This window comes from Oryx dammah, unplaced genomic scaffold (genome assembly GCF_014754425.2).
Source record: "Oryx dammah isolate SB20612 unplaced genomic scaffold, SCBI_Odam_1.1 HiC_scaffold_2, whole genome shotgun sequence".
NCBI classification, from domain to species: Eukaryota; Metazoa; Chordata; class Mammalia; order Artiodactyla; family Bovidae; genus Oryx; species Oryx dammah.
In genome coordinates this window covers 154,733,138-154,747,151 of record NW_024070186.1, presented here as the reverse complement: position 1 = coordinate 154,747,151, position 14,014 = coordinate 154,733,138, and the positions used below count along the sequence as shown (strand labels likewise).

The window sequence follows — 14,014 nt, the reverse complement described above, 5'->3', positions numbered from 1 at the left end:
ACAGCTGCAGCTCTGAGCACCTGCCTTGGCAACAACCTGGAGAGAGATGGCCACTCTTTGTTGGCATGGGACCCCTATGGGGGCAGGGGCTGCCAGATTATCTATACTTGGGGTATGAGGAGGGCAGCAGCTGCAGCAAGGGCAGTATCACACCCCATATGGATTCCTCCAGGGAGAATCGTTCTTCTCTGAGTCCGTGCACAGCTGCAGGCATCTGTGTACCTGTGGAACTTCATGCTAATGGGTGCATCGGAGCAAAGGTGCATTTTTCTGAATGAATCATTCCAGACCAGCAATTAAGAGTTCAGTTCTAGAGCAAGAGCTTCTGGATTAAAATCCCTGCTCCACCACTGACCAGCCATGATATGAGTCAGTCACATACATGTTCTGAGCCTCATTTTCTTCATATGAAAAATAGGGCTACTAATAGCACCTCCTTTGGGCTTCCCTGTAGCTCAGCTGGTAAAGAATCTGCTTGCAATGCAGGAGATGCTGGTTCGGTTCCTGAGTCAGGAAGATCCACTGGAGAAGGGATAATCTACCCACTCCAGTATTCTTGGGCTTCCCTGGTGGCTCAGATGGTCAAGAATCTGCCTACAATGTGGGAGACCTGAGTTCGATCCTTGGGTTAGGAAGATCCCCTAGAGGAGGGCATGGCAACCCACTCCAGTATTCTTGTCTGGAGAATCCCATGGACAGAGGAGCCTGGCGGGCTACAGTCCATGGGGTCACAAAGAGTCAGACACAACTGAGCAACTAAACACAGCACACAGAACCTCCTTTATACGGTTGTTGGGAGGACTGCATGGCTTCATACAAGTAAAGCACTTTGCAGAGTGCCTGGCCCTTTGATGGTGCTCCCATCAGATTCTCAAAAGAGTCTGAGGACGCTGAAAACAGTCCTTGTGGGGAAAGACGCTAAGGCTGAAGAAGCATCCTAAGCCACTTTGCAATGTACTAGGGGTATGTTGAGTGTGCACTTGCTCATGCCTTATCCACATACAGGCTTCCCTGATAGTTCAGATGATAAAGAATCTGCCTGCAAGGCAGGAGACATAAAAGATGCAGGTTCGATCCCTGGGTTGGGAAGATCACCTGAGGAGGAAACGGCAACCCACTCCAGTATTCTTGCCTGGAGAATCCCCATAGACAGAGGAGCCTGGTGGGCTACAGTCCGTGGGGTCACAGAGTCAGACATGACTGAGTGGTTAACACTGTCTACATATAAATAATTCAAGTGGGTTTTACCCTGAATAATATCTCATCCCCAAGGTACACTTTGGTTTAAGGTCCTAAGTAGGCACTCAATTTGGGAAAAACGCCCCATCTAGGTATTGTGAGTTCCCCAGCTTCCCTTGTGGCTCAGCTGGTAAAGAATCCATCTATAATGCGGGAGACCTGGGTTCCAACCCTGGGTTGGGAAGATCCCCTGGAGAAGGGAATGGCTACCCACTCTAGTATTCTGGCCTAGAGAATTCCATGGACTGTATAGACCATGGAGTTGCAAAGAGTCAGACACGACTGAGCGACTTTCACAATCATTTCCAAACCACAGCTCCAGCTCTGGGTGGATCCTGGCTATACATTCAAATCCCTTTGAAAAGTCCTGACCTCAACTCTGACCATATCAGAATCGCCAGGGGTAGGGTAGGCATTGGAATTTCCTAGAGCTTCCCAGGTAGTTCTAACGTACAACCGAGTCTGAGGACCACTGCTCTAGACGGGAATCCCACGTAGCAGATTGTGTGAATTCATTTATTTTCAAAAAAGAAAATAGATATATTGCTTTTTCTCATTGTAAAAGTGCTATTGTATAATGTATGAAATTTAGAAAATTTAGAAAGTTATAAAGAACCTAAAAAAACACCTTTACTTGTGCCATTGGATAATCTGTCTGTCCTAGTCACTGGCTTTCCAGGTGGCACTAGTGCTAATGAATCCTCCTGCCAGTGCAGGCGACACAGAAACACGTGTTCAGCCCCTGGGTTGGGAAGACGCACTGAAGATGGGAATGGTGGCCTGCTCCAGTATTCTTGCCTGGAGAGTCCCACGGTCAGAGGAGCCTGGCAGCCTCTAGTCCACGAGGACACAGAAATCTGGACGTGGCTGAGTGGCTAAGCACACACACACATTCTGCTTGTTAATACATCCTGCCTAGATATAAATACATATAATTTTTTAAGAATAAAAATTGGATCACACTGCCATACTACACTACCATTTTGTACTTGCTTTTTCCCCACTTCATGGCAGTTATAGATTGTTATTTAATATATATGAATTATACATCATCATATGATGATTACTTCACATGAATCTAAGTCATAATTTAAAATTTTTAATTGAAGTATATTTATCATTTTTAAGGATTCTATAATATGTCATTGTAAGGATGAGCCACAATGCATAAAACTTCATATTTTTCAGTATTTCTCTGGTTAATTCTTTAGAATAAATTCCTAGAGATGGAAATGCTGAGCCAAAGAGAACATGTAGTTTGATGTATACATCACCCTCCGAAGGCTGAACCAGTCTACCTTCCATGAGCAAACCCACCAACACTGTGGACTCACAATCCTTTCAATAAATGCCTACCTGGCAAGCCAGAAGCAGCATATTTTCTTGTTTAGTTATGCATTTCTTTCATTATCAGAGAATTTGAATTTTGTGTACATTTAGTGCATAAATACATTAAACGAGAAAGCTAACATTTATGTACTGCTTAGGATGAGACAGACAGACATATATTCATTCACTCACTTAAATTCTCAGAACACCATGCAGTAGGTACTATTAATGTCTCTATTTTACAGGTAAAGGAACTGAGGACCAGAGAGGTAAACTAAGTCTCCCAAGGACACACAGCAGCGGTAAGGGAGACTCGAAACCAAGCAGCCTGGTTCCTAACAACACATGCTTTACTACTATTCCACACTTCTCTCAGAAATGTCTAGTTAAAGATTTTACCTAATTTTCTTTTTTATCTTTTTTTAAAACATATTTTTCTATTAGGGTATTTGTCTTTTTCTTTTTGAGCTGTAAGAGTGCTTTAGATACGAACATATACACACTATCTCTATATATTTCAGTATCTACGTGTATACAGTTAAAGTGTTTTTTCAGTTTATATCTGTCATTTGTCTTTTAATGTTTGTTATATTTTGTTACATGGAATTTTTTAAGAAAAATGTTTATGCAAATAATAATGTTCTTGATACGCAAGATTCAAATAATACAGACTATTGAGAACAACTGTTCTGTCTCCCTTTTGCTTTCCTGCCTCAGAGGGATGCCCAGAGCAAAGGGCATCCCTTTAGTTCCCTTTAGACGCTCCACATACATTTAACACCCACCTGGAGCTTTTCCAAAATAGACCCTACTGTAGGATGGCTTCTGAGGGGTTTTGTCTGTCTGTTTGTTTTACTTAATAGCATTTTCTAGATATCATTCCAACTAATACATAAAAGTCTCTTTCATAGCACAGATTCACCACTTTAAGTATGCTCCTTAATGAACATCTAGTTGTTCCCAGAAGAAAGTTTTTTTTTTTTCAAGTTGCTGCAACTCTAAATCCTTTAAAGCTCTGTCTTTGGCGCCATGCTGAGAATTTCTCCCTCTTACTGTTATAAAGAATGTTTCGTCTTGGTGCTTTTGCAGCGTTCCATCTGTATCTTAAAACTGCCACCTTTTAAAATTCTGTTCTTAGTTTTGCTAGTTTTCCGTTCATTCTTTTGGGTTCTCAAGGGGGTAGAAATCATGTTTCTGCAAAGAATGATAATTTGTTTTTTTCCTTTTTAATATGTGTGTGTCTCAGTTCTTCTCTTGTTTTTGTTTTTCTTCCCATTGACTAGATCTAGAACGCCTATTTTAAAAACTAAATATTGTGGAAAGTAAACAAAGTTTTGAGTTAGTTTAATAGTAACCATATGTTGGAGAAAAGGAAACGGTAGATTGAAAGCATCTTTTAGAACTAATTATTTAACTCAGCCAATGTGACCACAGTGTATTCTGTGGGGTGGAACCGGGGTTGGGCTGAGGAGATGCTTACATGAGAGAGGAACTTGTGACATATAAGGGGATTCAGCAAATAAGTAAATATACTGAGGATAATGAGAGCAAGGCTTCTCATGGAGAAGGGAGTTATATACATAGAAAGGGAGGAGGCTAGAATAAATTCTATGATCAGATTAGAACAGGAACTATTGGTGCAAACTCATGGCTTCTAACATATACATACATGATCTTAAATACATGTTTGTACACTTATCTGTATGTAACTGTGTGTTTGGATGTATACACATACATATGTTTCCCAGCTCTGCCACTGAGAGACTCAAGAGGCAACAACACCTCGGAAGCAGTGAGCACACCAGTGTACAGATGTGGGTTTCTAAATTCTTCATTGAAAGGAACCAGATCTACAACCTCTCTCCACAAGCCATCCTCCCTGTGCTTATAGAATCACAGGCTCAGAGGATGTCTAAGTCTGTTCACTCACTTTAAGGATGGGCGCACTGGAACCCTGATTTTTCCTTTTCTTTCGGCACTGGCTTTCTTGAAATGACAGGAGAACAATCATCTAACATCAACATAGAGTATCTCACAATGGCTTTCTGAGGACAGGTGGTGGAAACTGTATTCCTTTCTCTCTTTCTTAGAGCTTCCCTGGTGGCTCAGACGGTAAAGCATCTGCCTACAGTGCGGGAGACCTGGGTTTGATCCCCAGGTGGGGAAGATCCTCGGGAGAAGGGAATGGCCACCCACTCCAGTATTTTTGCCTGATTCTCTGGATGGAGGAGCCTGATAGGCTACAGTCCATGGGGTCCCAAAGAGTAGGACACGACTGAGCGACTTCACTTTCTTTTCACTTTTCTCTCTTTCTTATTAGGAAAAACCACAGCATCAAGACCCTGCCTGTATTAGGAAAAGAACTGACTTACAAGGTGGAAGCCACATGTCTGTTTGCACAGCTGATGTGTGTGTTATTAGCTCTGTTCACAATAAATCTTTCTGGGGCTTCCCTGCTGGCTCAGACTGTAAAGACTCTGCCTGCAATGCAGGAGACCCAGGTTGGGAAGATCCCCTGGAGAAGGGACTGGCTATGCGCTCCAGTATTCTTGCCTGGAGAATCCCACAGACAGAGGATCCCGGTGGGCCACAGTCCATGGGGGTCGCAAAGAGTCAGACACAACTGAGCGACTAACACTTTCACAGTAATTCAGCTTTTCTTTCGGAGTTACCACGCAGATACCTCCTACAGCCTGTTGGTATACGGTTTCTACACAACAGATACCAGGTGTGTTGGCTGGGGAACCTGCCCATGACCCCAGATCCCAGACCTGCTGAGATTGCATTCCTCTGCTTGAAAAGGCAAGGCAGTTACTTACATTCTTAATGATCAGTGGGTATCTCGTTACTCGTTGCATAGGCTTCAGTATAAAACTAGACAGGGGCATTCCCTTACAGCGTGGGTCCATGGCCAGTCTCTGAAAAAAAGGAGAGTTTTTTTTAATGTACTTAAGAAATCTGCAAAATCCGGTTAGTGGCATCACACCGATGTTATTCATGAGTCCCCACCCATTGCATTGTCTCATTCATCTGGACGACAACTGGGGAGCCTGGAGATGCAAGGACGGGGCTGGCTGCCCTGGGCCAGGGGGAGGCGTGTTCCAGATGGAGGGTGGGAGCTGATGGCGGGTGTGACTCAGCAGCAGGGTTAACCCCTGCTCCCCGGTCCCGCAGAGCTTCCAGGCTCCTAACTTCCAGGGATGAGACTCTAGCTTTACAGAGAATATCCCCTCTGGATGCCTGCCAGGACTCTACAGCATTCCACTCCTAGGAGCAAGGAGAGTCACAAAACTCCAGGGTCAGAAAAAGAATGCCCTTGAGTGCCAGAGATACTGCCAATCCCAAGTCTCACTGCGCCCACCAGTGGGAGCCCCAGGGGATGGCGAAGCTGAGACGCGATGCTCAGGCCCTTGGGACTCCGGTTGTCTCCACTCTGGACTCCCTCGCCTCTTTCTTTCCACTTTTGTCAACTGGACTGGAGGACAAGAGTCCTTCTGCACCAAAAAGTTGACTCTCTGTTCTACAAGTCACAGGGGTTATATGGTGACAGCTCTCCGGTCAGGCTTAATGCCTTAGGAACGGGTTTAACGCCCTGACCTGGGCCTCAAGCCCTAGGGCCTGTCAGCGCCTGGACCCACTCCAGCCTTGGACACCCTTATTCCAGGAACTCTTTGCAGCTGCCAACAGCAGGACAAAGTCCCGCAGGGATAGGCTGGGAGAGGTGATGAGGCGAGGCACGAGCAGGGGAGGGGGAATAAGGCCCCTCCCTAGGCTGAGGTCAGCATTTCCCTGAAGGTGAAGTGCGTGCAGTGATGGACTCATTCTGCCTGCACCCAGGGGAGACCCTTGGCCCTTGGGGGGACCCTCAGGTGGCCCGTGGTACCCACCAGCCCAGCACTACCTCCAGTCTCCAGCCCACTCTAGGCCTACTTCTTGGCCATGATTCTCCTTTAGAATGACTTTAGATGTTCCATTCATTGGATAGCAAATCCAAGCATTTAATGTTAGAAACAAGGAGAGAAAGAAAGAACGAGAACATGTGATGCTGTAGCCCAGAAGAGACGGCACATTCACCTCTCGGCAATGATGCCACAAACACGGTTACAGGGAAGGTGGGAAAGGCCTCCCCCCACCCCAGATCCAGGAGGCACAAAGATAAGCTTGTCATTAAGCTTGTACGATGACTCTGCTGCCCACTCATCAAAATGTGCCCACTTAGCACAAGTTGTTTTAGTCTCCTCTCTCCCCTCTGGGAGTGGTGGGGGCTGATGGGGTGGGCTGGCCCAGCCAGCAGGGACCATCCCTGCCAAGGCAGGGTCCCAGGGCAGCAGGCCCAAAGCCCAAGGCCTCCAGCAGCTCAGGTCCCCTCCCCACAATGTCCCCTGGTCACACACGACTCTCCAGACCCTGGTTATCCTACAAAGCAGAGGTCCTGTCATCTCACACTCACCCCCGCTGACTTCCTAGGGCTTGAGCTCATCGAAAAGAACCAACTAGGCTGGGGAAATTAAAGGGTCCATTGGGATTCCCTTTGTCAGCAAAGGGCAGAGAGCAGCAGAGAGATGAGGATGCTCAGATTAAACAGAATAGCGGACCTGAGACCTGCCAGTCCTCCGAGGCCTGAAAACGAGACGGAGGATTTTAAATCGGTATTGCAAGAACACCACTTGCGCCTGGACTGCAGATTGGAGTTCCCAGGTCAGCGCTGGTCCTCGCCAAGCCCACCCCCACTGCCCACTGGCCACACCCACTGGTGAGGGCCAGCTGCCCCTCCTGTGCAGATGAGACCTCGCCCTTGTTGGCCTTCTGTGCACGTGCGATCGCACACTAGTTGCCTGCAGATGGCCCCTTGTGGGGCAGGGGCTCGGCTGAGCCGGGGCTCCTCACTTTGACAAACTCCTTGAAGTCTGGGGCCTCGTCAGTCTTCTGCTGGATCAAGGCGGCCCCGTTGAGCTGGCAGCTGCAGAAGCGGATGTAGGGCTGCATGTGCGGCAGCTGGGCAGTCAGGATGTCTCCGATCATCTTCACAGGCATCTTCTCCCCAGACATCTTCTTGCGGACCCTCAGCGCTCTGCACAGAAACACAGCAAGTGAGCACCCCACCTTTGCGCTCTCTGATGGGAACATGGCACACTTCTAGGTGGCACAGAAATGGGATGTGTGTGAGGGGCAGAAACCCAGGGCCACTAAACATCTATGTGGGAGACAAGGGACAGAAAGAGAAATGAGTCTAGTGCTACAGAGAGGTGTCCCTGGGGCATTTTTCTTCTTTTTTTTTTTTTTCTGGCATGATGGTTATTGGCTGGCTCTTAGAAAGAAAGACTAAAAACAAAAAAATTTTTTTTTCCAAACAAGTCAGTATAAAAGACTATTTTCGTGTGGAAATATATAGAAACTTTCTTAAAAAAAAAAAAAAAAAATCGGACATGATCCCTGGGTGGATGTCTCGCCTGATGCATGGTCCATCCGGGCTGGTCTGACCCCAGCCCTGAATCCATTTCCAAGACCAGTGCTGCCACCCAAGGGAAGCTGTTGTGGTCAAGGCCCACGGAGGCTCAATTTCACATCAAACGAAACACAGTGAAGATGGCAAATCAACTGCCACAGGAAAATAATCCCATCATGTTCATGAAGTGAAGTGAAAGTCGCTCAGTTGTGTCTGACTCTTTGTGACCCCATGGGCCATACAGTCCATGGAATTCTCCAGGCCAGAATACTGGAGTGGGTAGCCTTTCCCTTCTCCAGGGGATCTCCCCAACCCAGGGATTGAGCCCAGGTTTCCCGCATTGCAGACGGATTCTTTAGCAGCTGAGCCACCAGGGAAGCCCAATGTTCATGAAAGCCAGGTTTAAATGATGGTCTGAACTCTCTGTGCTTCACTGCTTCACTCCTGTGGCTAACCTGAAGTTGATGGATTAAGAGAGCTCTGAGGAGAGAAGGCTATTTATATGATAATGGAGCAATGGACCTGGAAGTCGAGAGGGGACCAGACGGACTGGAATCTTTTTTTTCAGGAGTTCACTGTAGTCTGAGTGCTCAGGACCATGGGAGCCAGGACGGTGCATCTCACCCTCCTAATTGGTATGGCAACTCCTAACCAACAATAGTAAGAAGGGCACGGTACTGAGCTTCTACACAAGGACAGCAATATACCCAGAGGCGAGGCCACAACACGGGAGGCCATGGGCAAGTTCTGCTTACCCTAGTCACTATGGATGATCAATGGACGGATGGATAGAACAGAATGGTGTAATACATGATTTCAACATAAGCGTGGGAGGATGTTACTATGCATTCCTCTGGTTGCCTTCATGGTTGTGAGTAGGGCTATGTGATTCCCAAAAGGTGCTGCAGTCTTAGTATCAAAAACTTCAGATCACTTTCTTTCTCCCACCTCTTTGGTTAAAGAAAAAAATGTAAACATCTTTGGACTGGGCAAGCAAGCTAAGGAAAGAAACTTTAGGGACAGTGCCTTATATGGTCTAAACAATGAGCGATTCCCCTCTGAAGCAGATGCCATTGTGGGAAGAGGTGCTGGCCATTGCTGGTTGGCTGGGGCATGAAGAGTGGCACCTTGGTATCCCCAGGATGGCCAGGTGGCGACTGCCCATTGGGTGGCTGGTATGGAATATCTCCCAACATGTAGAAATTGGCTCAAGGGCGACATCGTCACCAATTCTGGGGGACGAGTGCGGTGAGTAACCAGGTTAATACAAACTTGGAAAGATGGAAACAGGAAGAAATTCCATCATTCCATGATTTTCCAATGAGGAGTAACACAGTCTTTCTGCAAGGGAATAGAAGTGTTTTTACCTGCCTCCCTCTTTTTTCTTTTTTTCTAAATGATGAGGAGACAAGAAAAAGGAAAAAGATGACACGCAGATCATCCCTGTGTTGAGGACGTTAAGCTGGGTCCCAGGTTCTGGAGGCCCACACTTGTAGACCTGAGTTGATCTTGCGGAGGGGGGCAGACCTGAAATCAGGCCCCTGCAATGGACCAGGCACCTGTTAGGTTTAGCTGCGGGTCTCCTTCTGGGATGTTCTACTGCACAGGACTGGGCTTGAGTGGGTTGGAACAGGGGCTGTCACCAGGCTCAGGGACCGCATGAGTGCTGCAGCCACAGCGCCGCCCCCTGGAGAGCTGATCTGTAATCTCACAGAAAGCTCAGTACATGCAAGGTCTTGAACTGTGACAGAAATCAAATCAGTCAGTGAACTCATTGGAATGCTCGCTGTTTGCTGAGCAAATGAGTAACCCTCTGAAGTTTGCAGATCAGGGGAACGGGCAAGAGAGTTGGCTTTATGAATGTGTCCTAGGCATCAAACACATTTTTTTTTTAAACATATATGACTTATTGGGTTGACCAAAAATTTCATTCAGGTTTCTCTATAAGATGGTATGAAAAATCCACTATGAACCTTTCGGCCAACCCAACAGTATCCCTTTTGACTGTTGGGGAAACTGAGGCACATGGAAATCAAGTGACTTGACCAGAGTCACACAGCTCACGGGTGACAGGAGATCCTGGAACTCGGGGTGGGGGCGGGATCTGACTCCAGAGCCCATAGAGTGTAAGCACCAAGAGCAGCCCCACCTCCACTCAAATGCCCTGGGCTCCCGGCCCCCCTCACTCCAGATGCAGCTCCTGCCATCCCGCCAAGAGGGCCCTCCCCAGCCGGCCTTCCTCTCCCCTCCTCCAAGGCACTCCCACCTCCCCTCTCACCCTGTCCACGCCCAGCCAAAGTCCTTCCTTCCTTCCTTCTCCCTATCCTGTCTTTACCCACCAAGGTATCTTTTTTTTTTTCGGCGTATACCTTGGAGAAGGAAATGGCAACCCACTCCAGTATTCTTGCCTGGAGAATCCCATGGACGGAGGAGCTTGGTGGGCTACAGTCCACAGGTCGCAAAGAGTCGGACACGACTGAGCGACTTCACTTTCACTTTCACTTGGAGTATAGTATACCTTGGGCTTCCCTGGTGGCTCAGACGGTAAAGCGTCTGCCTGCTATGCGGGAGACCTGGGTTCAATCCCTGGGTTGGGAAGATCCCCCAGAGAAGGAAATGGCAACCCACTCCACTATTGTTGCCTGGAGAATCCCATGGACTGATGAGCCTGGTAGTCTACAGTCCATGGGGTTGCAAAGCATCGGACACAGCTGAGTGACTTCTCTCTCTTTGGAGTATAGTTGCTTTACAATGTTGTGTTAATTTCTGCTGTACAGAGACGTGACTCAGCTATAAGTATACATCCCTTCCCTCTTGAGCCTCCATCCCTACCACCATCCTTCTAGGTCATCATGAAGCACGGAGCTGAACTCCCTGAGCTATACAGCAGGTTCCCACTAGCTATGTATTCAAGGTATGTTTTCTACTTCTAATTCATTTTTCTTTGTTTTTCTGCCTGAAAGAAAACTGTGTCTTCTTCTTCTTAAATTATTCTTGTTATCTTCTTCTTATCACACTTAAGTTGAAAACTGAATACTTAATATTTAAGAAAAACTTTTTTTGGAGAAGCTCCTTCATTTATTTTTATTTCTTCAAGCCAGGAAGCAGGAAAAGATCTCGATAAAAACAGTTGCCAGCACTTGGTTCCACACACGCTGTCTCACCTCTGCACCCCTTTTCTTGTCTCTTCTAATAGTCACTGTTAAGGGTTTGCATCTAGCGCCTAATTGTCAAATGTTCTAGACTCTTCTGTCCTACTCTGCTTTTGAAGGCAAATTTCTCAGCTCTCTGCTCACACGTAAGAGAGCCCAGAAGCAGCATTAGTAAGAAGTCTGAGCGCCCCAGGTAGCTCCCTTTCATGTTCATTATGTTTTGTTTCTTATTTATCTGTTTAATAAGCCCCATGTCCCCTTTTAAGTACAGGTTGTCGCTGGCCCTTGGATCAGGAGTGGCACGTAAGTGACTGTCCACTGTAGCCCTCCAGGGAGTGAAAGTGAAAGTGTTGGTTGCTCAGTCGTGTCCAACTCTTTGCGACCCCATGGACTGTAGCCCACCAGCCTCCTCTGTCCATGGAATTCTCCAGGCAAGAATACTGTAGCGGGTATCCATCCCCTCCTGGTGGCTCAGATGGTAAAGAATTTGCCTGCAATGCAGGAAACCCGGGTTCAGTCCCTGGATTGGGAAGATCCTCTGAAGAAGGAAATGGCAACACACTCCAGTCTTCTTGCCTGGAGAATCCCCACGGACAGAGGAGCCTGGTGGGCTACAGCCCATGGGGGTCACAAAGCGTCGGGACATGACTGAGCAACTTCACTTTCTCCAGGGTATCTTCCCAACTCAGGGATCGAAACTGGGTCTACCGCATAGAAGGTAGGCTCCTTACTATCTGAGCCACTGCCTTAAATTCTCTTCATCCTCAAATGCCTCCCTCTTCCATCTTGCCAGAAACCCTAAACCTTCCCATTGCTGGGATTAGTCCTTTGCACAGAGAAATTAAGTCTAAGCAGCGAAATTGTATAATCTACAATATGGGCACTCATCATACAATTCTTTCCATTTTTCCTGGTATGTTTGAAAATTTTTCATAATAAGATGCTGAAAAGGGAAAAAAGAAGAAGAGAAGGAAAGAAATCAGGTCCCCAGAAAGCTCTTGCTAAATACAAGTATTAATATTTTATCTGGAAGATGAAAAGCTTAGCCAAACTAACCAATCAGGTCATCAGAGATGATAGAAGGTGGTGCCCAGTGGGGGCGTGATTGGCAGGGTACCAGCTGTACACCTGATCTACTTGTCCTGGAATAACCCTGCATGCTAGACTGGGCAGGGGCTCTGACTGCAATCCTACAGCTTCTGAAACAAAGGGTTGGGGAGTTATCTGCCTGAGATAGCTGCCCAAAATGAGCTAGAAGGCGCTGGAGCCCAGATGAAAAATTGACATGTCCCCCTCATGGTTTCACCTGCTTTCCATCGAGGGCAGAACCGGGTGGAACCCCTAGTAAGGCCGAGTGTCATTCACAGAGCAGCCCGGGGCCCTGATCACCTTCTGTGTGACCTTGGACAAGTCACTCAACCTCTCTGAGCCTTGTTTCCACAGCAGCAAGAGCGCTCTTGATTCCTACCTCTGGGGCCGTGGAGCACATTGGCGCTGATAGGAGGAGGGAGCACATGGGCCTGGCCTTGACAGAGGCCAAGAAAGGGGCTTCCAGTTCCCAGTCTGGAGCAGGAGGGAGGGTTAAAGTGCGAAGACAACAGAAAAGAGGGGGGCGCTGAGGTGGGGGTGAGGGGCTCTCCAGAACATCAGACATGTCTCCCCACCCCCTCACACACCCACCCAGGGAATGTGGTGTTAATGTGTAGGTGTGTTTTCAACAGAAGGTCTTTGTGTGTCTTTCAAAAGAACTCGTCTCCAGCCCTTTAGGTTTAGTACTTGTAGATTCAAGGATTAATGAGCCCACCTGCCCCCAAGTGACAAGGCAGCCTAATTCCGAAGGCAAGAGTGGGTACTCAGCTCATCCCAAGGCCCAAGCCCAGCACTTACTATGGACCAGGCACTTGGTGTCTCAATGCTCCTTAATGAGAACCCTACGTGGTGGTTACTACCCCACTTTACAGAAGAGGACACTGCGGCTCAGGGAGCACAGGTGACAATCAGAGCAGGTAGGCAACGGCAGGGGTGAGAGCCCCAGAATCCAACTCAGATCTATGCTAGAAGACTCTGCAGCATCTTTCTCAAGGGAGATTAATGGAAATACCTCCTCTAGACCATCCTCATTCTGTCATCTTTGATTATTTGTCTTCTAGAACGTACAGAGAGAGGATATTATGCTTTTGCTTCATGTCCACCTCGCTGCACCGCTCTGTCCATCCCTTCATCCACCCCCAAACACACTCACGGTGGAGGCCTGAAATCACTTTAGCAAATCCCAGGGATCACACCCAGGAAAGAGCTGCTTCCCGTTTAGACGAACCTAGAGAACCAGTTCCCAGGGCCTGTGTGCTGCCTGTGGGATCCCAGGAACACCGTGGACCTAATCTGTGTTCTAGCAAGTGTTATACAGAGGCCTGGCAGACACAGATTTGGAGGTTTTGTGTTTTTTTAGGGATTGGATGATACAATCCAATCCCTTCCTTTTACAGGTGGAGAAACTGAGGAAGGGCGGTGAGTTGGGCTCTAAGCCCAGGTCTCTAGACTCCTGGCCCAGTGTTTCTCCCTGGCCCCACAGCTGCAACTGGGAACTGAAATATGAATAAAACACCCACTGCTTCAGGCCAGCATCTCAGAGGGACATCCTGGGAACAGCTGTGGACCGTGGCCATGGACGGTCCCACTGATTCCCGTCTTCAGGAGGCAAGAAAGTCCCAAGAGACCAACGTGTCCCCCTGTGGATCCTGGGTCTGAGGGGAGGCATGAGGGCTGCCCTCCACCCCGGATGGGGCCGGTCAGGGATCAAGACCCAGGATCAGCCCTTCTCTGTTCATTCTAGAACCACGGTAAAAGC

General features: G+C 47.7%; 1 protein-coding gene across 5 annotated transcripts in view; it reads right to left on the bottom strand.

The window, feature by feature from the left end:
- Positions 1–14,014, bottom strand: part of ITSN1 (intersectin 1) — a 241,501-nt gene that overhangs the window by 18,351 nt on the left and 209,136 nt on the right. For all 5 annotated transcript variants that reach the window (XR_005718999.1, XM_040228484.1, XM_040228497.1 and 2 more), the window contains 2 exons: positions 7,456–7,639; positions 5,388–5,486 (listed from right to left, as the gene is read on the bottom strand). Coding sequence is in view for 4 of the 5 variants with exons in the window: in XM_040228484.1 (XP_040084418.1) it covers positions 5,388–5,486; positions 7,456–7,639 (283 nt within the window). In the remaining variant the exon portion in view is untranslated. The remainder of the gene's footprint in view (positions 1–5,387; positions 5,487–7,455; positions 7,640–14,014) is intronic.